This window comes from Solanum pennellii, chromosome 5 (assembly GCF_001406875.1).
Source record: "Solanum pennellii chromosome 5, SPENNV200".
In the NCBI taxonomy this organism is placed as follows: Eukaryota; Viridiplantae; Streptophyta; class Magnoliopsida; order Solanales; family Solanaceae; genus Solanum; species Solanum pennellii.
Genome location: NC_028641.1, coordinates 259,261 through 279,645, shown reverse-complemented (window position 1 = coordinate 279,645; position 20,385 = coordinate 259,261). Strand labels below are relative to the sequence as shown.

The 20,385-nt window shown below is 31.3% G+C and overlaps 3 protein-coding genes across 4 annotated transcripts; all 3 read left to right on the top strand.

Annotated features, from left to right (window-relative positions):
• The first annotated feature begins 5,580 nt into the window (after positions 1–5,580).
• Positions 5,581–6,724, top strand: LOC107018904. Its single transcript, XM_015219495.2, has one exon. It carries the CDS (start codon positions 5,874–5,876, stop codon positions 6,348–6,350), a length of 477 nt encoding a protein of 158 aa, XP_015074981.1. The 5' UTR covers positions 5,581–5,873; the 3' UTR covers positions 6,351–6,724.
• Positions 6,725–7,944: 1,220 nt separating this feature from the next.
• LOC107018717 (NEDD8-specific protease 1) lies at positions 7,945–11,332 on the top strand. Of its 2 annotated transcripts, XM_027917335.1 has the most exons (3): positions 7,945–8,129; positions 9,754–9,934; positions 10,303–11,332. In XM_027917335.1, exons 2-3 carry the CDS (start codon positions 9,929–9,931, stop codon positions 10,999–11,001), a joined length of 705 nt encoding a protein of 234 aa, XP_027773136.1. In that variant the 5' UTR covers positions 7,945–8,129; positions 9,754–9,928; the 3' UTR covers positions 11,002–11,332. The 2 variants fall into 2 exon arrangements, with proteins under 2 accessions (XP_027773136.1, XP_015074757.1); XM_015219271.2 differs by lacking the exon at positions 9,754–9,934 and having other exon boundaries at positions 7,947–8,129.
• A 2,444-nt stretch (positions 11,333–13,776) lies between these two features.
• On the top strand, positions 13,777–16,495 carry LOC107019958 (transcription factor bHLH90). The gene is made up of 8 exons (XM_015220308.2): positions 13,777–13,932; positions 14,154–14,339; positions 14,516–14,594; positions 14,685–14,753; positions 14,924–15,481; positions 15,566–15,793; positions 15,868–16,038; positions 16,203–16,495. Exons 1-8 carry the CDS (start codon positions 13,841–13,843, stop codon positions 16,266–16,268), a joined length of 1,449 nt encoding a protein of 482 aa, XP_015075794.1. The 5' UTR covers positions 13,777–13,840; the 3' UTR covers positions 16,269–16,495.
• Positions 16,496–20,385: the final 3,890 nt, after the last annotated feature.

The window sequence follows — 20,385 nt, the reverse complement described above, 5'->3', positions numbered from 1 at the left end:
AGAGTTGAAGAATTTTTGGTTATACTATTTGTATTGCATATAATGGTCAAAAACCACACCTAAGCTATCACTATTTTGCGAGTTTCACATCTCAATTAACGTATTAGTCTACGTTAAAGCTCAAATTTATTGGGTCCATTGGTGACAATCTAGAAAAAGTTACTCATTATTTTTGAAAGATGGACGTTGCTTTTTTGTTTTTGGAGTTATTACGCCTTGAAATAGAAATTCAGGATTATCTTGATTTTTTTTCATTTGCATTAGTCCATGAATTTTTTGAAAAATGTGTAACCGATACTACTCTTTGATGTTTTCTTAGTTGCTATTATTGAACTATTTCATTAAAGAAAAAAATTAATAAAAGAAGAGTTTGTTTGCTATGCTGATAAATCATAATATATATCATTATTGGACTCATTTAATCTTTGTTAGCATCTGATCATACCATTTTAAATCCACAAATTCCTTCAATCCAGCATTTGAAGATCTACAAGTTTTACAAACACTGATAATGTTTACGAGCCATCTTCCAAGCCGTTAAGGCCACAAATTCCTTTAATCCAGCATTTTCAAGAGCATACCATAACTCTCTACAAGTTTTACAAACCGTGATAACGTTTACAAGCCATCTTCTTGCAAAGAAAATCTAAATGTTTTCATGCCTCAGTCAGCACAAATATTTCATTATCAGGAGTTCCTTATGCCAATACACGAACATCTTCATCGATGAACCGTTGTAGACAGAGGATGGTCAGATCAAAGAATATTTTCTGTTGCCACCGGGTGAATTTCCCAGATTTTTCTGCCATATAGACATTGCTGGAGCAACCGTTGCTACCAATGTTTGAAAACAGCAGTACCATTAATAAGACCGTTAGGCGAAGGACATGCACAAATGGACGGGGGATCTTCATGGAAGCCGTGCAACAACTGGTGAATGTATTAAAATTGAGGAGATTGGCAATCCAGTGATAGTATCTAAGTAATGCTCAACTCGAGAAATTGAAAAAACACAACTAAAAAATGTATTGCAGGTGGTTGAAGCAAGTATATAGGTTTCTTGAAACTCATTTGAATTGAGTACATTGGAGTATTAAACATATTAAAATGATGTCCAGTTTTATAAGTGTCATTATGATTTTGTCATTTTTCCATTAAAATGATCAAGTTCAAGATTTTAGATAACCTTGCAAAGAAATCATTTGGTGTGTAGTGAATGTGGTTAACTATACTTCTTGAAGTGGTTCTTTGAAAAATAACTTGACTATTATACAAGATTTCATTTCTCTTGTGGAACTGCTACTTTTTACTACGTATTTTGCTACTTTAATCATCTTTTAAACGTGAAAGTTCTTGATTGACCATCAATACGATGTGTCATGACATTATCATCCTATAAGGAAAAAAAAAACTTGCTCTCGTTTTGACATAAGAAAAAAAAGCCCTTTTTAAGTTTTGGACTCTAATTTATTTATAGTTGAGCCTCCGTCGATTTCAATATAACTGTGTTCAAACATAACATTTGACCCCTTAATTAATGTTAAAAGATACGTGTTCTATGAGGATAAAATCCCCTATGTATAATGTGTATGTATACTATGAGAATATGTGTATAATATGTCTGCATTTTCTTCATTAAAATACTCAAACGTTCATCACGAATATTCACAAATATGTGTATAATACTTTAGAGAAATTATTAATCAACCAAATATTAATTTAGTGAGATTTTACCGTATGAGCGCAAAATTAACCGTCCTCTTTCATTATTATAGAGGGAAAAAAATAATTTTTCGCTAAATTTTATTTCTTTCTTTTCTCATCTTTTAAGGCTTAACATCTTCTTGTTTTTTTAAAAAAAAAAAGAAAAACAGTATGAACATCCCTTGATTTGGTTCTTTATAAAAGTAAAAGACATAGAATTACTAGGAGCGTTTGAAGAATGTTAATTCATATATTTTTTTCTTTTATTTTCAAAATATACTTTAACTTCAATATGTATCAACAAAAACATTTTCTATATATTCCTCTTTTGAACATGGTTCTTGCTCTTTCATAAATGATTTGAAAAAATTACAAGGCTGGTAAACTTGAAAAAGGATGCTATGAAGAGTGAAAAAGGCTGTATGTTTCTTTTTTCTTTTCTTTTTTGCAGTCTTCAATTTATCTAATTTTTATCTTTCTTATCTCCTTTTTGACCAATTTTTTTTAAAAAAAAAAAATGCCAAGGTTTTACGAAGGATTGTTTTGTTGAAAAAATACTTGTACTTTTAATATTTAGGTATGAGCTAAAGTTAAGGTGATATAAGGTTACCAACATGGATTATGACATAGTGATAGAAACTGTTCATCCTTAATTAAAATTTACGAATTTAAATTTTGAATATAAAAAAATCTTATTAAGAGTGTCACCCTTAAAATGAATTATGCAGTGCACAATTTAAATTTAATTTAGACTTAACCTTTTAGCTAATGTTTTTAAGGGGTATACAAAGACAAACCTATCAAACAAAATAGTTAGGAGTAATTAAATGAGAATGTTGCTAATCCTTTGGAAAGAGGTGAGGTGGACAAAAGGTTTAATTTAATGAAGTGATTAATGATTATAACAACCATATTAGTGATTTAATCATTGGAAGACAAAGGAACCCTACTCCAACTCTATCAAGATCATATCCTATAATTACTTTCCCAAAAGCCAAGGTATAAAGCAAAGAGTACTGTCCTAAATTACTCCCACTACTATATATATTTCTTTTTTCTCCATTTTTGCAAATTGAAAAAAAAAATCTACTTTAATTTATGTTGGTGGATTCATACCTACTTTTCCACATTTCACATTATGATGATTATTTTCTGCTTTTTATGCCACCAATGCTTATAACAAATATGACCACCTTCACTTTTATTCTCAAAATCATTAATATAAAAATGAAGACCAGATCATAAATAGTATACGGCGATTATTAACACATATCCTCCTCGATTTCAGCAACTTTGTTCTAATCTCAACTTCGTTTATTTTTACGTGTTCATTCGGTATATTTTTAAAAACAATAATAATTGATATAGATGTTTCATTACAATATTCTTATTAATTGATGTTCAATTTTTTTAAGAAATAAATCAGAAGTGAGTAATTGATATTAAGGAAAAAATATATTTTCTCTTGATATACTAATTAAAGGAGAAGTAAAAGTGAAGATATATTTTTAATATGATGAACAGGTAAATCTCTTGATATACTAATTAAAGGAGAAGAAAAAGTAAAGATATAATTTTAATATGATGAACAAGTAAAAGTGAATCGATAGAATACCATAATAATTCTTTTGTTTCAAATTATCTTTCTTAAAATAATCTTTTCAAATTATTTGTCATTTTAAAAGTTTAAAACAAAACTAGTTATATATTTTTCCCATTGTATCCTTAAAAGTACTTCCTTCCTTCCATTTTTACTTGTCGAGTTATACAAACATAATTGTCCCAATTTTATTTTGTATTTATTTATCTTTGTTATATGTACTATTTATTCTTCAACATTTAAAAACTATAGTACTCAATAGAGATGATATTTTTAACCAAAAAAAATGATATTTTAAAATTATTCTTTTATTTATTGTTTTGTAAGCAGCTAAGTCAAACATAAACAAACAAAAATAAATGGAAAGAATGATTATTTTTAAAGAATATAAACATCTTATATTGGAAAAGAGATCATATCTTACGAATAAAACTAAAAATAAGACAATCAAATTTATTTTAATTATTATAATATATTTTTAGAGGGGTGTGTGAAAGATGAAACGAAAATTTGAGCCAAAGGGAGTATAGCTAGTATAATGTATAGTACAAAATATAATCTCTTATTTTCGACACAAATCCCAATTAGATATCATTTTGCTTTTTCCCCGTCCAAGTTATTTGACACAACTAAAGTTATACTTTAATTCATTATTTCCTATTATTTTGAGTTTATGTTTTCACACTTGTAGTATACATATATATTTACACTATCAATTGAATTTACCCACAATATATATAGCATGTAATTTTATTATATATTATTAAGTCCAATATGATTAGGTGAAAAGTACAGTAATAATATGAAAAACATTTATTTATGCCATAATCATATTAATTATAACTTTAACTCCAAATTTTTTCCATGTTTTGAAAAGTCGAAAGTTTTAAGGAACATGATCTAACGTGTGTTTAACCTTTCAGAAAAGATGACAATGATGCTACACTTGTAAACCTAGACCACTGTTGGGAAGTAGAAGATTGATGTACATTCATCATTCAGCATGTAGAAAATTTTTGAGACATCCAAAATAATTAGATGTGGGGAAAAAATGAAGGAATTGTCATGAAAATCAATGATAACAATAATTACTAACACGCATCGATATGAGCTCTGAGCTCTGGTGAATTACTTCATTCTAAATTAGAGATTTTGAATTTCGAATCCTATATAATTTAAGTGGAACTCTTATATATATACTCCTAACATCAAGTGGAAAACTAAAATAAAAAGCCCACACTCGTGTTTAAGCTTCTTTTTTCAGTTTTAGTAGTAATGTTGATAGTAAATTTGGCTCATACCGTTTATATGTGTAAAGCAATGTATCATTTTTCATATATCAATTTATATAACACGAATTGAATATCAAGAGTTGAATTTCTTAGTTTTGATTATAAATTTGCCTACAAGGTTTGAGTAGCTGAAGTGTGAATACCATCACGACTTAAATCGTGACACGTCTTAAATTCATAAAATTCAAATTTTTAATTTTATGGTTTTCATCCAAATCATGAGAAGTTTATAATCTCATGATTAGTGTGTCAATCAACCTAGCAGTATTGAAAAAGTACAATAAAATATATAACTAAACAAATTCAGGCATGTAAGGTTCTATACTGACTAAACTGACATAGCAGTGTATTGATAGCAATCTCTCCTGCATCAGAAGACATAATGCAGTATAATAAAACAATAAAATGTTTGATAAAAGAATGAAATAAAATAAAAACAATAAAGTGAAAGTAGCTGAGTCATGTTGGAATAAGAGAGTAATTTTCATGGGGCCAAGTGAAAATTCAACAAATTAGTGAAGTATTCAAAGGAATGAAAGCCAAAATGTTGCTTTCTCTAATAACAAAGCAAAAACAAAATTAAAATATACACCCTTCCTTCTTGCAGTAAAGGACAACAAGAATATCTTTAGTTGTCTCTCTTTAATAAAGAAAAAGTACCACTTTTTTTTTAATTCAAAAATCCCCTCAAACAAAACCAAGAATATATCTAACCTATTGGAATGCAATCATCCCACATGTATGATTCTTAATGCATATTCCGTTTCATTTTATATGAGTTAATTTGATTTGATATAAATTTAAAAAAAAATAAAAATTTTTGAAATTTGTGGCTTAACAAATCACTTCATAATTAAAGATAAAATGGATGATTTAAAGTTAATTTGTTACTTAATGTAAAAACGCGTCATTCATTTTTAAACAAACTAAAAAGATAATAAGTTATATAAAATGAAGCGTAGCGAGTAGTTGTTTCTCCTAAGTCTCTTAGTTCCCTTGTTTCACTCAAGAAACAAACTTTTTATATATATTGAAATATTCCTATATGTATTGTCTTAGCTAATGCAGTTGTTCTCCATCTCCCATTTGCTTCTCCAACATCTTCCTTTGGTTTCACTCAAAGAACACAACCTTAGTCTTAAAACAAGTTCATATACCATTAGTCGAACTACTGAACTCAATCACTTGTTGTTGTTTACTCTACAATTTTCTATCAAGGCCCGTCCTACGTCCTACCTACCCTAACATAATCGTCACGACCCAAAATTATCAAGAAAATGGATCAATTGCAACCACAACAACCAGTTCAAGTTTATCCTAACAATCCAAACAATTTCCCTAACCAACCAAACAATATGCCAATGACTCAATCCTCTTCTTCTCATAACTCATCCAATGGTTCATTTGTGAGTGTTTTTGTTGTCCTAGCTATTGTTTTTGTCATATCTGTTATTGCTTGTGTTGTGGGACGTTTATGTAGCAAGAAAAGCAATGGAGCTAATAAGGTGAAGAAAAGTAGTCATGGTCAACCACAAAAACAAAAAGAGGGAAAACATAATAATAATAAGCACAATGAGTTTCATAATAAAAGAGGAGGAGGGGATATAGAATTTGGATTTGATAAGAAAATTGCAAGTTCTAAAGTGGCTGCAGCACATGGAGATAATCATTATAAGGGGTCTAAGCCTTATAAGAATACTAATGGAGGAGTTAGATTTTCTGATAATCATATTGATTTCAAGCTTGGTCCATGAAAATTAGTTGTGTTCATAGAGGAACTCTCTCTATGTACTAATTACTTTGGTAGTAGTTTTAATTTCATTTTGTTAAATTTTTAAGTTTTTTTTTTTTTATAACATGGAGGAAGGGGATAGAAAGGTAAAGGGATCGAGAATCGCAGATCTATTGTGTGAAAAACAAACTTTCATCGATATCACCAGACTATATGTTGTAAGGGTGATTACTCCTTTGTGTTTTTCTTTGTTGGTTAATTGTAGCTTTGGGCCTGCTTTTTATTTTATTTTTGTACTTATGCCTAATACAACATGATTGTTGTGATTGGGATTGTCAAAGTGTAGTATTTTCAGTTTATCATCAATTGGAATATATGGTTGGGGGTTCAAGAAAATCCAGAGTTGGTTTTTTTTTTTTCCATTTCATTTGTTACTCTATGCCTAATCTCAGTGTCTCCAAAATGATCAATATTTACTGTATGCATATTTTGTAAACTAGATGGTCTAAAGGTATTAAACTTGCATAAATATAACATTCGTCCATCTAGTTTTACAAACATGACCAAAGTATACATTATCTATATACTTTGGTTGTATATGCTATCTATAGTATGTATATATTATATATTTTTACACTTAAGTATACAAAGACAGTGTACATATTTTCAAAGGCATTAATTAGACTATAATCTTCTCAAATATTTATTCATATTTGTTATGTTCAAGCTAAATTTTTAGTTCAGAACTTCAAAATCTATCCTCGAAAAATGATAAAACAAACAGACATCTTGATATATCTAAATTATAAGATTTATTAGATTAACAATATATATGATTCATTTAAGAATTTTTTTTTTTTATTCTTAAAGCTCAAACACCCGGCCTTTAATAAGGAAAAAAGAAATCACCTATTCCGATATTGCTTTGAATTTTAGGTCATGCATCTTTTATCGGAAATGCACATATTTTCAAATCTTAGGCACCAAATAGTCTCATAAGAATTATTTTGATGTTTTGTGTCAAAATACAAAGTTACGTCTTGAATAATAAATAATAGTCCGGACAATAATGCTAATTTCTCATATCCACTATTATTGAACGACTTTTTACTTGTTTATTCATATAAAAAATAAATCAGGCTAAAAAATATATTGTTTGTTCGTATAAAAAATAAAAAACTAATCTAATTTCTTTCTTTTGTTGTTTATATACTTGGAAAACTAAAGAGAATAACCATTTGGTCATCTTACATTTTTACTACTCAAATTCACCTGATTATCAATTTATTATCTCATATAATTTTATTAACCCTTGATCCCCACCCCTTTTACCTCTTTCATGTGACTCTTTTAGGGTTCAATTTTCGAATTCAATTTGTCCATAAAGAAATTTAAAGAACTCTTATTATGTTTTTCATCTTTTCTGTTCATTTGATAAAAAATTATATCTCTAGCCTTATTTCTTTTGATTATGTAATACCTATTTTTCCCTCACAAAATATTTTTTTTTTAATCGTATTTTAAAAAGAAGAAAAAGGAAATATTAAGGTGTAAACTGTAAAAGATTAAGAGAATATGGTGAAAGGTAAAAATTGAAACATAAATTAGGGTGTAAAATGTAAAGAACCCGAAATACTCTTACGTAAGAAAAAAAGGGGAAAAATTGAAAGCACCTGAAATCGGAGTGCCACCGGAGATAATAACTCCCGGCGATTTCAGCAACGTTTCCGGTTCAAGCAGTTTGAGAAATCAGTTGCCGGAGAACGAACGGGGAGATTCATCGGAACCCTAGATCGAATCAGTGAGTTTCCGGATCCACTCCTTATTAATGATGATTCACTAGTTGTCTCAAAACGGTGACAGTATCTGTAGACTACAGTTGATAACTTATATTTCTGTCTTTCATATAATTTGAGCCTAAAAAGCTTCATTTTTTTTCTTTGTGAAGTATGCATTTGCTCATTGCACTTCGTGGAAAATCAAATAATTCTAGCTCCATTTGACTTGTGTAGATATGATGTCGAAATTCGTCGATGGTTTAGTATGTGGGGATTAAAAAGTGGAAGATGTTACATTGTATTTAAGTAGTGATAATAGTCATGAATTGCCTCAAAATATATGCTGTTGCTCTTCATTGATAAATTTGAATTTGTGTATTGTGAATTGGATGAAAAACTTGGCATTGAGTGGAAGTCTCTGACTTTTTTCTTCGTAGTGTTAGACAATGGAACTGTTACGAACAAACTGTCAGGTTGTCTTTCTTGGGACACTTAGGAACTGTTTTGGTTTAATGGTTTCCATGGGCTGTACTGAAATATGATACGGAGATATTGAGAGAGGAAAGAAGGAGGAAATTGATTATGTTTTATGTATCAGTAGGAAAGCAGAGAATGAATCTCATTAACCTGAATGAAAATGAATATAAACAGTATAAGCTTATATTGTAGCTACACTAACCGACTTACTTGCTAATGTGCGTAATGCTTTTTAACTACTCAATAACAAACTAACCGAATAATTAGTTACAGGCTGAACTTATTAAGTGACTCCACTGTTCTCAGGCTACAAGTTAGATCTGTAGATTTATAGGTACGTTCAATTAGAATCTTGATACGTGGAATTCCTTCTTACTAAAAAGCATTCTTACATTATGATTACAAATAAAACAATTTATTTATAAACTCCCTCCATTCATTTTTAGCTGTCACGTGCAGCCTATTAATGCAAGGGTGAGGGGAATTTATTCCCTTGCCATATACCTTACAAGGTGTGCGGTACATAATGCCTTATAAGGCGTGGTACAAGGTGTGGTGATCCTCACGCCTTACAATAAAAGTTAAACGTCTTCCATTAATTTTTATTGTAAGGTATGGTGTCCCTCACACGGTTACTCCTTTGGTTTCTTTTCATTTCTGTTGCCCTTCTGGAAATTTTGATTAAAAAAAGGGTTGCCCTTTAGGCTCCGGACTCTTATTAAATCCTTTCATGACTATTGTGAGCAGAAAATGTGAGAGAGGATCCCCGTGTCTGAGACCCCTTTCAGAAAGAAAAAAAAACTTACATGTTCTCCATTCACCAAAATAGAGAACTTGATAGTTTTGATACAAAAACTAATTAATTTCAGCCACCTCTCTCCAATTTACATGATTTCAATTAGCACAAATGATTAGTTGCTCATCATATCTTAGTCCGATTCTCTTTACAGTCTGGGGAGATGGAATTCTTGTCTGTCATGCAATATAATAGAAAAAGTGAGAGAACTTCAAAACATTGTGTATTGACATATATGCTCACAACCTAGAGAAGAGTGAACCGTTATCATCTTTCATAAAGTCTGATCAATGTATATTTTCATTCATGTGCTTTATTTACTTTCATGATATTATTCCTTTTTCATGAAAACTGTCCAACTGTTTCTCTGATAGGTTAAATCTCTGTTGCATTAGGAGCCAAGTCATGCACCACTATACTAATTATGAAATGGTAGAGAATATCCACTTCCAGATTTAGCAAGGCAAAGCTAATGTATTATGAGTTCTGACCTTCAACATAATAACCTGTTCGATTATCTGATTTGCATAGATATGAAGGATATTATCTATGATGGTAAGATATGGAGGAAGTTTTGTATGGTAGTATGGTTGAAGTTTGCTTTGGTTCAAGACATAAACTCTCCTAAGTGTTTATGGACATTCTATCTCGTCTCCTAAGTGATTATGGATACTCTATCTCTTCTCCCGAGTGTTTTTGGACATCCTTTGTTTTCTTTTACCTCATATTTTGGTCAAAGTACTGGTCATGTTTGAACAGATTAATTTTTTTTTTTTTTTTGTGAAATCATGCAATTCTATTGAAGTCGTACTAACAAAGTAGTGAAGTACTGATATATTTGAACAGAATGAAGAAAAATATTCACTTGTTTTTTTCCTTCCTATATTTCCTTTTTGTATCTAATTCTTGTGTACTATGTATAGATTTGCAGTAGCACCATGGCTAAATCCGGAGCAGATGAGAAGATTCTCAGCTACAACGATGTCGTTCTTCGGCGATCAGATTTGGACATTCTCAATGGTCCTAATTATCTCAATGACCGCATCATTGAGTTCTATTTTAGCTATCTCAGCTCACTCTTTCCATCTGACGACATATTACTGGTACCACCTTCTATTGCTTTCTGGATTAAAGAGTGTCCTGATCCTGAAAGCCTGAAGGATTTCATGGAACCACTTCATCTTTCTGGAAGGAAGTTGATTCTCTTACCTATAAACGATAATTCTGACGTGTGCATGGCTGAAGGTGGGAGTCATTGGAGCTTACTGGTTTTTGATAGGAACTCCAATGTATTTGTACATCATGACAGCAGCTCCGGGTGCATGAATGAGTATCATGCCAAACAAGTATACAAGGCTACTCTTCCCTATATATCATCCAATGCCACTTATAAAGAGTGTCCAAACATGCCAAAGCAAGTCAATGGTTATGATTGTGGCGTGTATGTCTTAGCTATTGCAAGAGTCATCTGTCAGTGGTATGCAGGCAGTGGAACTCAAGATGCAGATACTCTGTGGTTCTCCCATTTAGAACAGGTCAGTCCAAGTGCTGTTTCTGTGATGCGTAATGATATTCTTGTGCTAATAAAAGGTCTGATGGCTTCACCCAAGACTGTGGCGTGATGCTGAATGATGTGAGTGAAAACCGTGCAACAAGTTAAAAATCCAGCAGAGATCCAAAAAACTAGGTGAGGTCGAAATTCCAGCAGTGACAAATGTGAAGTTTGGTAGTCAGTTATCTCACAATTTTGTTGGACTTCAGGAAAGATTTGCTATTTCAAAAGAAAGCTAATGGGAAAAACTAGGAATATAGTATCTCCATTTTAATAAAATAATATCTTCATTGTTGAAAAGACAAAGTGGTGTAATCTATATTAGATGAGACATCCTTGGTTTTGATCAAGCCTTGGTGCACCTTCTCCCTAATTAAGTGTCAATCTATCTCTATTTGCTTCGTTTGTTCATGAAATACAGGATTTCCAATGATTTTGATGTCTGCATTGCTGTCACAATAAACTAAAACTGCCCCTGTATCTTGATGTCAAGTTCTTTGATCAAACTTTTAACCCAAACAACATGTTGTCTTGTAGTGAAACATGTTATATATTAATCCTAAAACAGAACACACATGATGTTTCTCTCAAAATAAAAGTTTTAAGGTAAACATTTACATACATAAAGAGACAAAATACTGTATGATTGATGATCAAGAATTCCTACTTGAATTCAAACATTCATATACAAACTGATTCAATCAAAAACTCTACTTAAAAGAAAAGGAAACAATAGCAAATACTACAAATCATTCCCAAGAATTGAACAACTTGTAAAGTCACTCTCTAAAGCTTGATCATCTTCATTAGGATACTGTCATCCAACTCATGATTATCATCAAAAACAAATACGCGCATACGAACGCGTAAGATGGTTTTTTATGATCTATTTCTTTATGTTGCTTCCTGTCCTGTTCCTGTTCTTGTTGTTCTTGTTGTATAAGTTTCATCATCTCTTTGTAAAATTTCCAAGTAATCAAGATATGTATAACTTGAAAAAATATAGATGGAAGAAAAAATATTATCCTATCTAACCAAAAATGATGCCATGTCCTATGTGTGACATGTAAAGTAGGAATTGCCCATGCTACAACAATTATGCCAACCATTGTGGCTTTTCTTGCTTGTACATCTTTTATTTCTTCCATTTCCTCTACTTGCATATTATCACCAATTTTTTCCATTTTTTTTTTGTAGGTTGATAATATAATGCCCTCTTTTCCCTCTTGTGAGTTTTCTTTTTTCAATTTCTTTATGGAGGGGGAAGGGAGTGAGGGCAAGAAGCAAGGAGGATGGGAGTTTTGTCTTTGATGTTGATGGAAATGAAAACTAAATTTGATAAAGAGAAAAAAAGATTTTTGATGGGGCTAAAAGAGATTGTTTTGGATGGTCAAGAGATAAACTCTCTCATTCATTATTAGTTTTAATGTGATGGATAAGATGAAATTTCTCAATTTCTCTATCTTTAGTTTGTTAGATAGCTTATTACTTGTTCCTTTTTATTTATGTCTTTTTCATTTTGCTTTTAGAATTCAAATTAATTAATGGTAGTGCTAACCATTAACTTCTTTATTTGGCATTAAAAAAATAAAATTTGAGGTACCTAAATAGGGTTAGGTGGGTTTGTGACTTTAACATTTTACCAACTCTATTTTCTAAATTTTAGTATTACTGCAAGAGATCGAGATATAGACGATCTACTTTAATGCAAAACATTTTAATATTTTAAATAAATAATTGACAATTTCACCTTTTGATTTTTTTTTTCCAATGTGGATATTATTCTCAGCATCAAATTGACAACTCTTACAATTTGATTTGAACACATGCAAATGGTACTATACATACGTTCTAAACAAGCACAGTTGTATAACTTACTGACCGTACAAATTCCCAATGATTCTTTCCAATAAAAGTTAAAAATTTGTAACAAAATATATAAAAACTAGAAACTAGAAAGAGAGAGAAAGTAAAACTTTGTACTATCTTCAAAAGAGAAGAATACTAGTAGAAAAAAATGGCATCTTTTATGTACAAATTATTAAGTACAAAAACAAACACACCTACTTTTTCTTTATTCTTACTCCCCCTATGGCTTTTTCTAGCAAAAACATATAGCTCTATTAGTCCCTAAATGTCCATTGTTAAGAGACAAAAATAGAATAAAATTAAAGTTACTTAAATTATTTGATTATATGAATAATCAAGATATATATAACTTGAAAAGGACATGAATATGTCTTTTTTTCCAAATGGAAATAACATAGATGAGATATCAAACTTTTGACGGATAATATAGATAAAAGAATTACAAAGTTCGAGTTAATATTTGAGCTTATTTCCTAAATTATTTGATTATAGAGTTGATAAAATTTATATTTTAAAAGCAATTCACACAGTTTCAATTATTTTAAAAGGACAGAGTAGTTTCATGACTTTGTTACAGTAATACCTAAAATTAATCGGGATGTTTTAAGTGTCGATGTCTTGTAGCTAGAGAATGAGACTACTTGTTAATTAATCAAAAGTCTCAACTTCGGGTGTTGAATATTAGAAATCCCTAATAGGGAGCGTTTCAACCTATCCAACACGAGTTTAAATTAATCGGAACTATTTTTCAGTTGAAAATATTCTAAAAATGAGAATGCAACTGTGGAACTCTTAAGAGTCTTCGGTCAAACATTTACCCAAGGTACTATTCTGTCTATATGTTACAGAGAGGGTCCATCAGAAGCCTCTGACAAAGATTGTTGTGCTGATTATTGGATAGTGGATACCCCATCTCACATAAAAGAAAAAAAATTTGGTTATAACTGTCGTTTGCTTAAATAGAGAAAGCCATATTTCTGACTTGTCTTGTTTTTAGTATTCAAATTTCATGAAAATAACTCTAACTTACTATATTACTCATGGAAAAAGCATTAGAATGGTTAAGACCACTTGTTGATTCCAAAAATTGGGAATATTGTGTTGTTTGGAAGTTTGGTGATGACCCTTCAAGGTAAAAGTTTGATATGTCATACTCGAGATGAGGGTCTTTTGGAAACAACTTCTCTATCTCCACGAGTATTCACTTGTGGGATTTAAGTTAGTTACAATTCATGATATCTAAAATGCATAGAGTCGTTTCTGGCTCTGTCCATTCTTGAAAATTGAAACCTTTTGTCTATATGGTGTTTGAGTGTGTGTGTGTGTGACTTATTATGTGTTTGTGGTGTTTAGGTTTATAGAATGGATGGGGTGTTGCTGTTCTGGTGCAAATGGAGTTGATGTCAATGTTAAGAGAGAAAATGGAGGGAAACAGACATTTAGTTCTCTGTGTAGAGATATTCAAGTGCAGCATCCTATTAGAACAAAGGCTTGTGAGGCTTTAGCTCATTTTCCTCATTCTATTTCTCTTTATTCAGGGTATGTTTCTATTTTCCCTTTTTCCTAGATGTTGTGTTTTTGCTTTATCTAAAACAGTAGGTCTGCGTACACACCACTTGTGGGACTACATTGTGTATGTTGTTGTTGTACTTGAATTCGATTTATTTAAACATATATACTATAAGAAGGCATGACTTGGAGATGTGCGAAAACAGGATTCAGGCAGAGGTTGTAACATCAAATGAACCAAAGTGGATTAATCATGCTGAGATTTCCAATTCAAATTTGTCACATGTTAGTAAAACTCTGAAAGTTGAAGTCTATACTGAGCTCTCAAGATTAATCTGAGAGATGTTTTAAATTGAATTCTTCAACTCGTTGCAGGAATTAAAGGGTACCCTCGTATTGATCCCCGTTGCTGGTGGATTGGTTGAGCTTTACAATTCAAAGATGGTAACAATCATTCTCTATTCGATTTTAAGTTGATGTGATATGTGAGATAATGTAGTTCTCTTTCTGATAATGTTAGATGAGTTGTTTTGTTAATGTAGTAAATTGGCCATCAGTGTGCACTAAAGTGAAAAACTTAAACCATCTACTTTACATTAATTTGCATTGAACAGATATATAAAGATCAAAAGACGATTAATTTCATCATCAATCGGTTCAAACTTGGTTCAGAAGAAGCCAATAGTTCCGTAGCACAGAAAGAAGATCAAGTTCTTGATTTCTTTCCCTATGAGAAATCGAACTTTTGTGCTCCTCTCCTGCAATATGCCACAAGTTTTCCTTCAAGTGCACCTCATATTTCTCAAGTATCTGAGTCTAGTGCTAATCCCAGCATTCAAGGATCATCGACCGGTTCCATCCCTTCAAATGAACTTACATTGTGTCATTCACCTCCTGACCATTTATCGCGAAATGTACCATTAAGTCAATCTACTGAAGGGTATTTTGAGCACACAGAGCTTCAGTGCAGTGGAAACTTATCAAGAATGGAAGACACTATTTTTCCTTGGAAACAAGAAAACTATATAGTTGCAGGAGATATGTTCAGTATGGGTAAGAAAAGGCAAAAAGGACCTTATCAGTCGAAGAATCTTGTCACGGAGAGAAAACGAAGGAACAGAATCAAAGACGGTCTTTTTACACTTCGAGCTTTAGTTCCCAACATCACTAAGGTTGCTAATAAAGTTAGTCATCTTATATTTTACGTCCATATGTCGTTCAAAGTTTTGATACTATCCTTGCTTGATTTCTTTCAGATGGACAAAGTCGCAATACTAGGAGACGCGATTGACTATATAAATGAACTGCAAGAAAAAGTGAAGTTATACGAAATTGAGCTCAACAAAATAGAAGCGGAAGTTACCAACAATGAGAGTACTCCTGAAATGGTCCTATCAGACATGACTGAAATGTCCAAAGTTACCGGACAAACAAATGAGAAAACACAAATTTCAGTTAATACAACTGATAGAACGAGAATGGAGGTGCTGGACGTTGCTTGATTTCTTTCTATTGCTTTACAGGTGCCTTAGAGTCTCCTTGATATTTTGCATCGCAGGTGGAAGTGAATCAAATTGGTGCAAGAGAGTTCTTGTTGAAGGTCTCTGGATCACGTAAACCTGGTGGATTTACGCAGTTGATGGAGGCCATGAATTACTTAGGACTTGAGCTAGTAAATGTGAGTTGTACCACGTCTGGAGGGGAGATCGTGAGCGTTTACATAGTAGAGGTGAATTTCAATCTTTTCTTATGCTATAGTCTGTGTTAATATTTCAAAAAAGTTGTTCTACTCATGTCATGTCGGATCCTCCAAAAAAATAAAACTAACATAACATTTGGAGGATCCAACATGAATGTTTACCATGCTTTTTGACATCTACTTGCTTCTTGCAGGCAAATGTAGACAGATTTATTGATGCACAGAAACTGAGATCTTCACTAATTGAGCTAACAAGTTGAACACATATATCTTTTCTTGAGTCATATATTAACTGTTTAGTTTGTCAATCATTTGACTTAGTTATTAGCTACTCAGCTTGCAGAGACCAATCAATTGACTATGTATAAAGATAGTGACTGATCTCAACTTGTTGTGAACTTATAAAATCTAGGATTTATGAGTCTTCGGTTGTCCAAAGAATCTCATGTTAATTTTAATCAATATTTTCATCTACGTTCACACTTAACCATCATTATTAATACTCCCCGTTCTAATTTATGTGTCAATATTTGTTATGTTTACCAAATTGTCCCTTATTAAGTTAACTTTTCTTAATAATTAAGTGTTAAAGTCAGGCAAAGCAGTTAGGCTTCTAGTCAAATAAAAACCATCCAAAAGAAGACAAAGTTCTTGTTTGACAATTAAATTTCTTTTGACATTTAGGAAGACTTGATAACGTAAACTTAAACTAAACTTACTTTCGAAGTAATAAGCATGATTATTGAAAAGGATTAATTGTTCACGGGTAAGAAGTTGCATGCACATGATATTTACGCTAAATTAAAAAGTACATGACATGTGTTTATAAATTGAATAAAATACAAATACATACACAAGGAATATATCCCCTTTAGGCCTTTTTAACCTATAATATAAATATATAAAATTTACATTATTATTATAAAGGAGTTGATCCCAAGGAATATAATAGCAACTCCTGATCCAGAACAATCATTCATCTCGTTTTTACTTGCGTTATCAAATACATTTAATCGTAACTAACTCAAGTCTAACGAGTTAAACTGAGATTCATATTTTTGATTTTGTACATAAATTTAACTAAATTGTTTTCTCGATAAATAACTTCATCACTAAAATAGTCAATCTGTATTATAAGATATTTCAAACAATAACTTTGTAGAATTTTATAAGAAACAACGAACTTCAAAGTATATTTTCAAATTCAAATGAATCCCAAAGGAGATAAAGGCATATTTTATCGATTTTTTTGTGATATAATCATTGATTTTTTTTAATCCAGAAATTCCGAAAAGAAATGGTCGAAATTTTTCATGGACGTCCGTAAAGACCTTTTTAATGGAACCAATTTGTCCCGGCGGAAAATGGTGCATTTTCAAGTTAAAACGAGTCCCAAAGCAGGCGAAGTCAGATTTTACCAATTTTTGTGTGCTGCCTATGAATTTTTTTAGCCGGAAATCCCAAGACAAAATGACTGAAATTTTTTTATGGACGTCCGTAAGACCTTGAAAATGGAACCAATTCATCCCGCGAGGAAAAATGATGCATTTGCAAGTTCAAACGAGCTCCAAAGCAGGCAAGAGCAAATTTTACTAATTTTCGTGTGTTATAGTCCATGAATTTTTTTGATCTAGAAATCCCTAAACAAATTGGCCGAATATTTTCATGGACGTCCGTTAAGACCTTAGAAATGGAACCAGTTCATCCCAGGGAAAAAATGGTGCATTTTCAAGTTAAAACGAGCCCCAATATAGGCAAGGACATATTTTTATCAATTTTTGTGTGCTATAGCCCATTGATTTTTTTATCCAGAAATTTCAAAACAAAATGGCCGAATTTTTTCATGAATGTCGGTTAAGATCTTAGAAATGAATAAAGTTTAACCCGCTGGAAAAAATGATGCATTTTCAAGTTCAAACGAGCCCCAAAGTAGGAAAAGAAAATTATCGATTTTCATTTGCTATAACCCATTGATTTTTTTATTTGGAAATCCCAAAACTAAATGATCAAAATTTTTCATAGACGTCCGTTAAGACTTAAGAAATGAAATAAGTTAATCCCACAGAGAAAAATCATGTATTATTAATTTCAAACGAGTCATAAAACATGCAAATGCAGATTTTACCAATTTTCGTCTGCTATAGCCCATGAATTTATTTTGATCGTGAAATTTTGAAACAAAATGAACGAAATATTTCTTGTACGTCATTTGAGTACTTATAAATGGAATCAATTCATCCCGCAAGGAGAAATGATGCATTTTTAAGTTAAAAACAAGCCCCAAATTAGACAAAGATAAATTTAATCGATTTTTGTGTGCTATAGCTTATAGAATTTTTATCCGGAAATGCCAAAACAAAATGGCTTAAATTTTTTATGAATATCTGTTAAGACCTTAGAAGTAGAATCAGTTTGTCCCGCAGCTAAAAGTGGTGCATTTTCAAGTTCAAACGAGCCTAGAGTAGGTCAAGACTGATTTTACAATTTTTCATATGTCATAGCTCATGAATTTTTTATTTAAAAATCCCAAAATAAAATGGCCGTAAATTTTCATAGACGTTTGTTAAGACCTTAGAAATGGAATCAGTTCATCCCGTAGAAAAAAATGGTGAATTTTAATGTTAAAATGAGCCATAAAGCAGAAAAAAACTGATGTTACACTTTTTCGTGTGCTATAACCCATGAATTTTTTTCATTTAGAAATCCCAAAACAATATGGTCGTAAATTTCATGTAAGTTTGTTAAACCCTTAGAAATGGAACCAATTCATCTTATAGGGAAAAATTCTACATTTTTAAGTTTGAACGAGCCACAAAGCATTCAAAGAAAGATTTTTTTGATTTTTGTGTGTTATAGCCCATTAATTTTTTTTATTCGGAAGTCTAAAAATAAAATAACTGGAATATTTCATGGATGTCCGTTAAGACCTTAGAAATGAAACAAGTTCGTCCCGCGGAAAAATAATGTATTTTTAAGTTCAAACGAGCCCAAAGCAGGCAAAGACATATTTTTTTCGATTATCGTGTGCTATAACCCATGGATTTTTTTGATGCGAAAATTCCAAAACAAAATTGTTGAAATTTTTCATGAATGTACGTTAAGACAATAGAAATGAAACCAGTTCGTCATGGGAAAAACATGGTGCATTTTCAAGTTCAAACGAACCTCAGAGTAGGCGAATGCAAATTTTACTAATTTTCGTATGCTATAACCCATTGATTTTATTCGGAAATTCTTAAATAAAAAAATTAAAAATATTCATGGACGTCCGTTAAGACCTTAGAAATGAAAAAGTTCGTTCCGCGAAGAAAAGTCGTGCATATTCAAGTTCAATCGAGCCTCAAAGAATGCAAAGACAAATTTTAATAATTTTCGTGTGCTATAGCCCATTGATTTTTTTGAACAAAAAATCTCGAAACAAAATGGCTGATATATTTTCATAGAAGTCCGTTAAGACTTACGAAATGGAACAAGTTCGTCACGTGAAAAAAATGGTTCATTTTAACGTTCAAAACGAGCCCTAATATAGGCAAAGACATATTATATCGATTTTTTGTGCTATAGCTCATTAATTTTTTTTGATCTAGAAATCCCCTAAAAAAATAGCCGAATTTTTTCATGGATGTACGTTCAGACCTTCGAAATAGAAAACTTTTGTACCGCGGATAAAAATGGTGCATTTTTAAATTCAAACGAGGCTCAAAGTAGGCAAAGGTAAATTGTCGATTTTAATGTGCAATAACCCATTGATTTTTTTTAATTCGAAAATTCCAATCTAAATGGTCGAAATTTTTAATGGACGTCCTTTAAGACCTGAGGAATGGAATTTATTCATCATGAGGGGAAAAATCATGCATTATCAATTTCAAACGATCCACAGAGCATGCAAAGACAAATTTTACCAATTTTCGTATGCTATAACCCATGGATTTATTTTTATTGTGAAATCGTATAACAAAATGGCCGAAATTTTTCATATACGTCATTTGAGTACTTAGAAATGGAACCAGTTCGTCTAGCGGTGAGAAATAATGTATTTTTAAGTTCAAACAAGCCCTAAGGTAGGCAAAGGCAAATCTTATCAATTTTCATATGCTATAACCCATGAATTTTTTTAAATCTGAAAATGTTGAAACAAAATGACAGAAATTTTTCATTGACGTTTATTAAGACACATAAATGGAACTAGTTTGTCTCGTAGCTGAAAATGGTGCATTCTCAAGTTCAAAAGAGCCCTAAAACAGGTAAAGGTTGATTTTACATATTTTAGTGTGTTTTAGCCCATGAATTTTTTTATTTAGAGATCGAAAAAAATGGTCGTAACTTTTTATGGACGTTTGTTAAGACCTTAGAGATAGAACTAGTTCATCCCGCAGG

Bases quoted from the DNA above. Each gene is read 5' to 3' on its own strand.
- LOC107019958 (XM_015220308.2), top strand. From the start codon at position 13,841: ATGGAAAAAGCATTAGAATGGTTAAGACCACTTGTTGATTCCAAAAAT. The intron at 15,482-15,565 runs GTTGCTAATAAA...GATTTCTTTCAG, and splicing joins TAGTTCCCAACATCACTAAG to ATGGACAAAGTCGCAATACT. The intron at 16,039-16,202 runs GTGAATTTCAAT...TGCTTCTTGCAG, and splicing joins TGAGCGTTTACATAGTAGAG to GCAAATGTAGACAGATTTAT.
- LOC107018904 (XM_015219495.2), top strand. From the start codon at position 5,874: ATGGATCAATTGCAACCACAACAACCAGTTCAAGTTTATCCTAACAAT.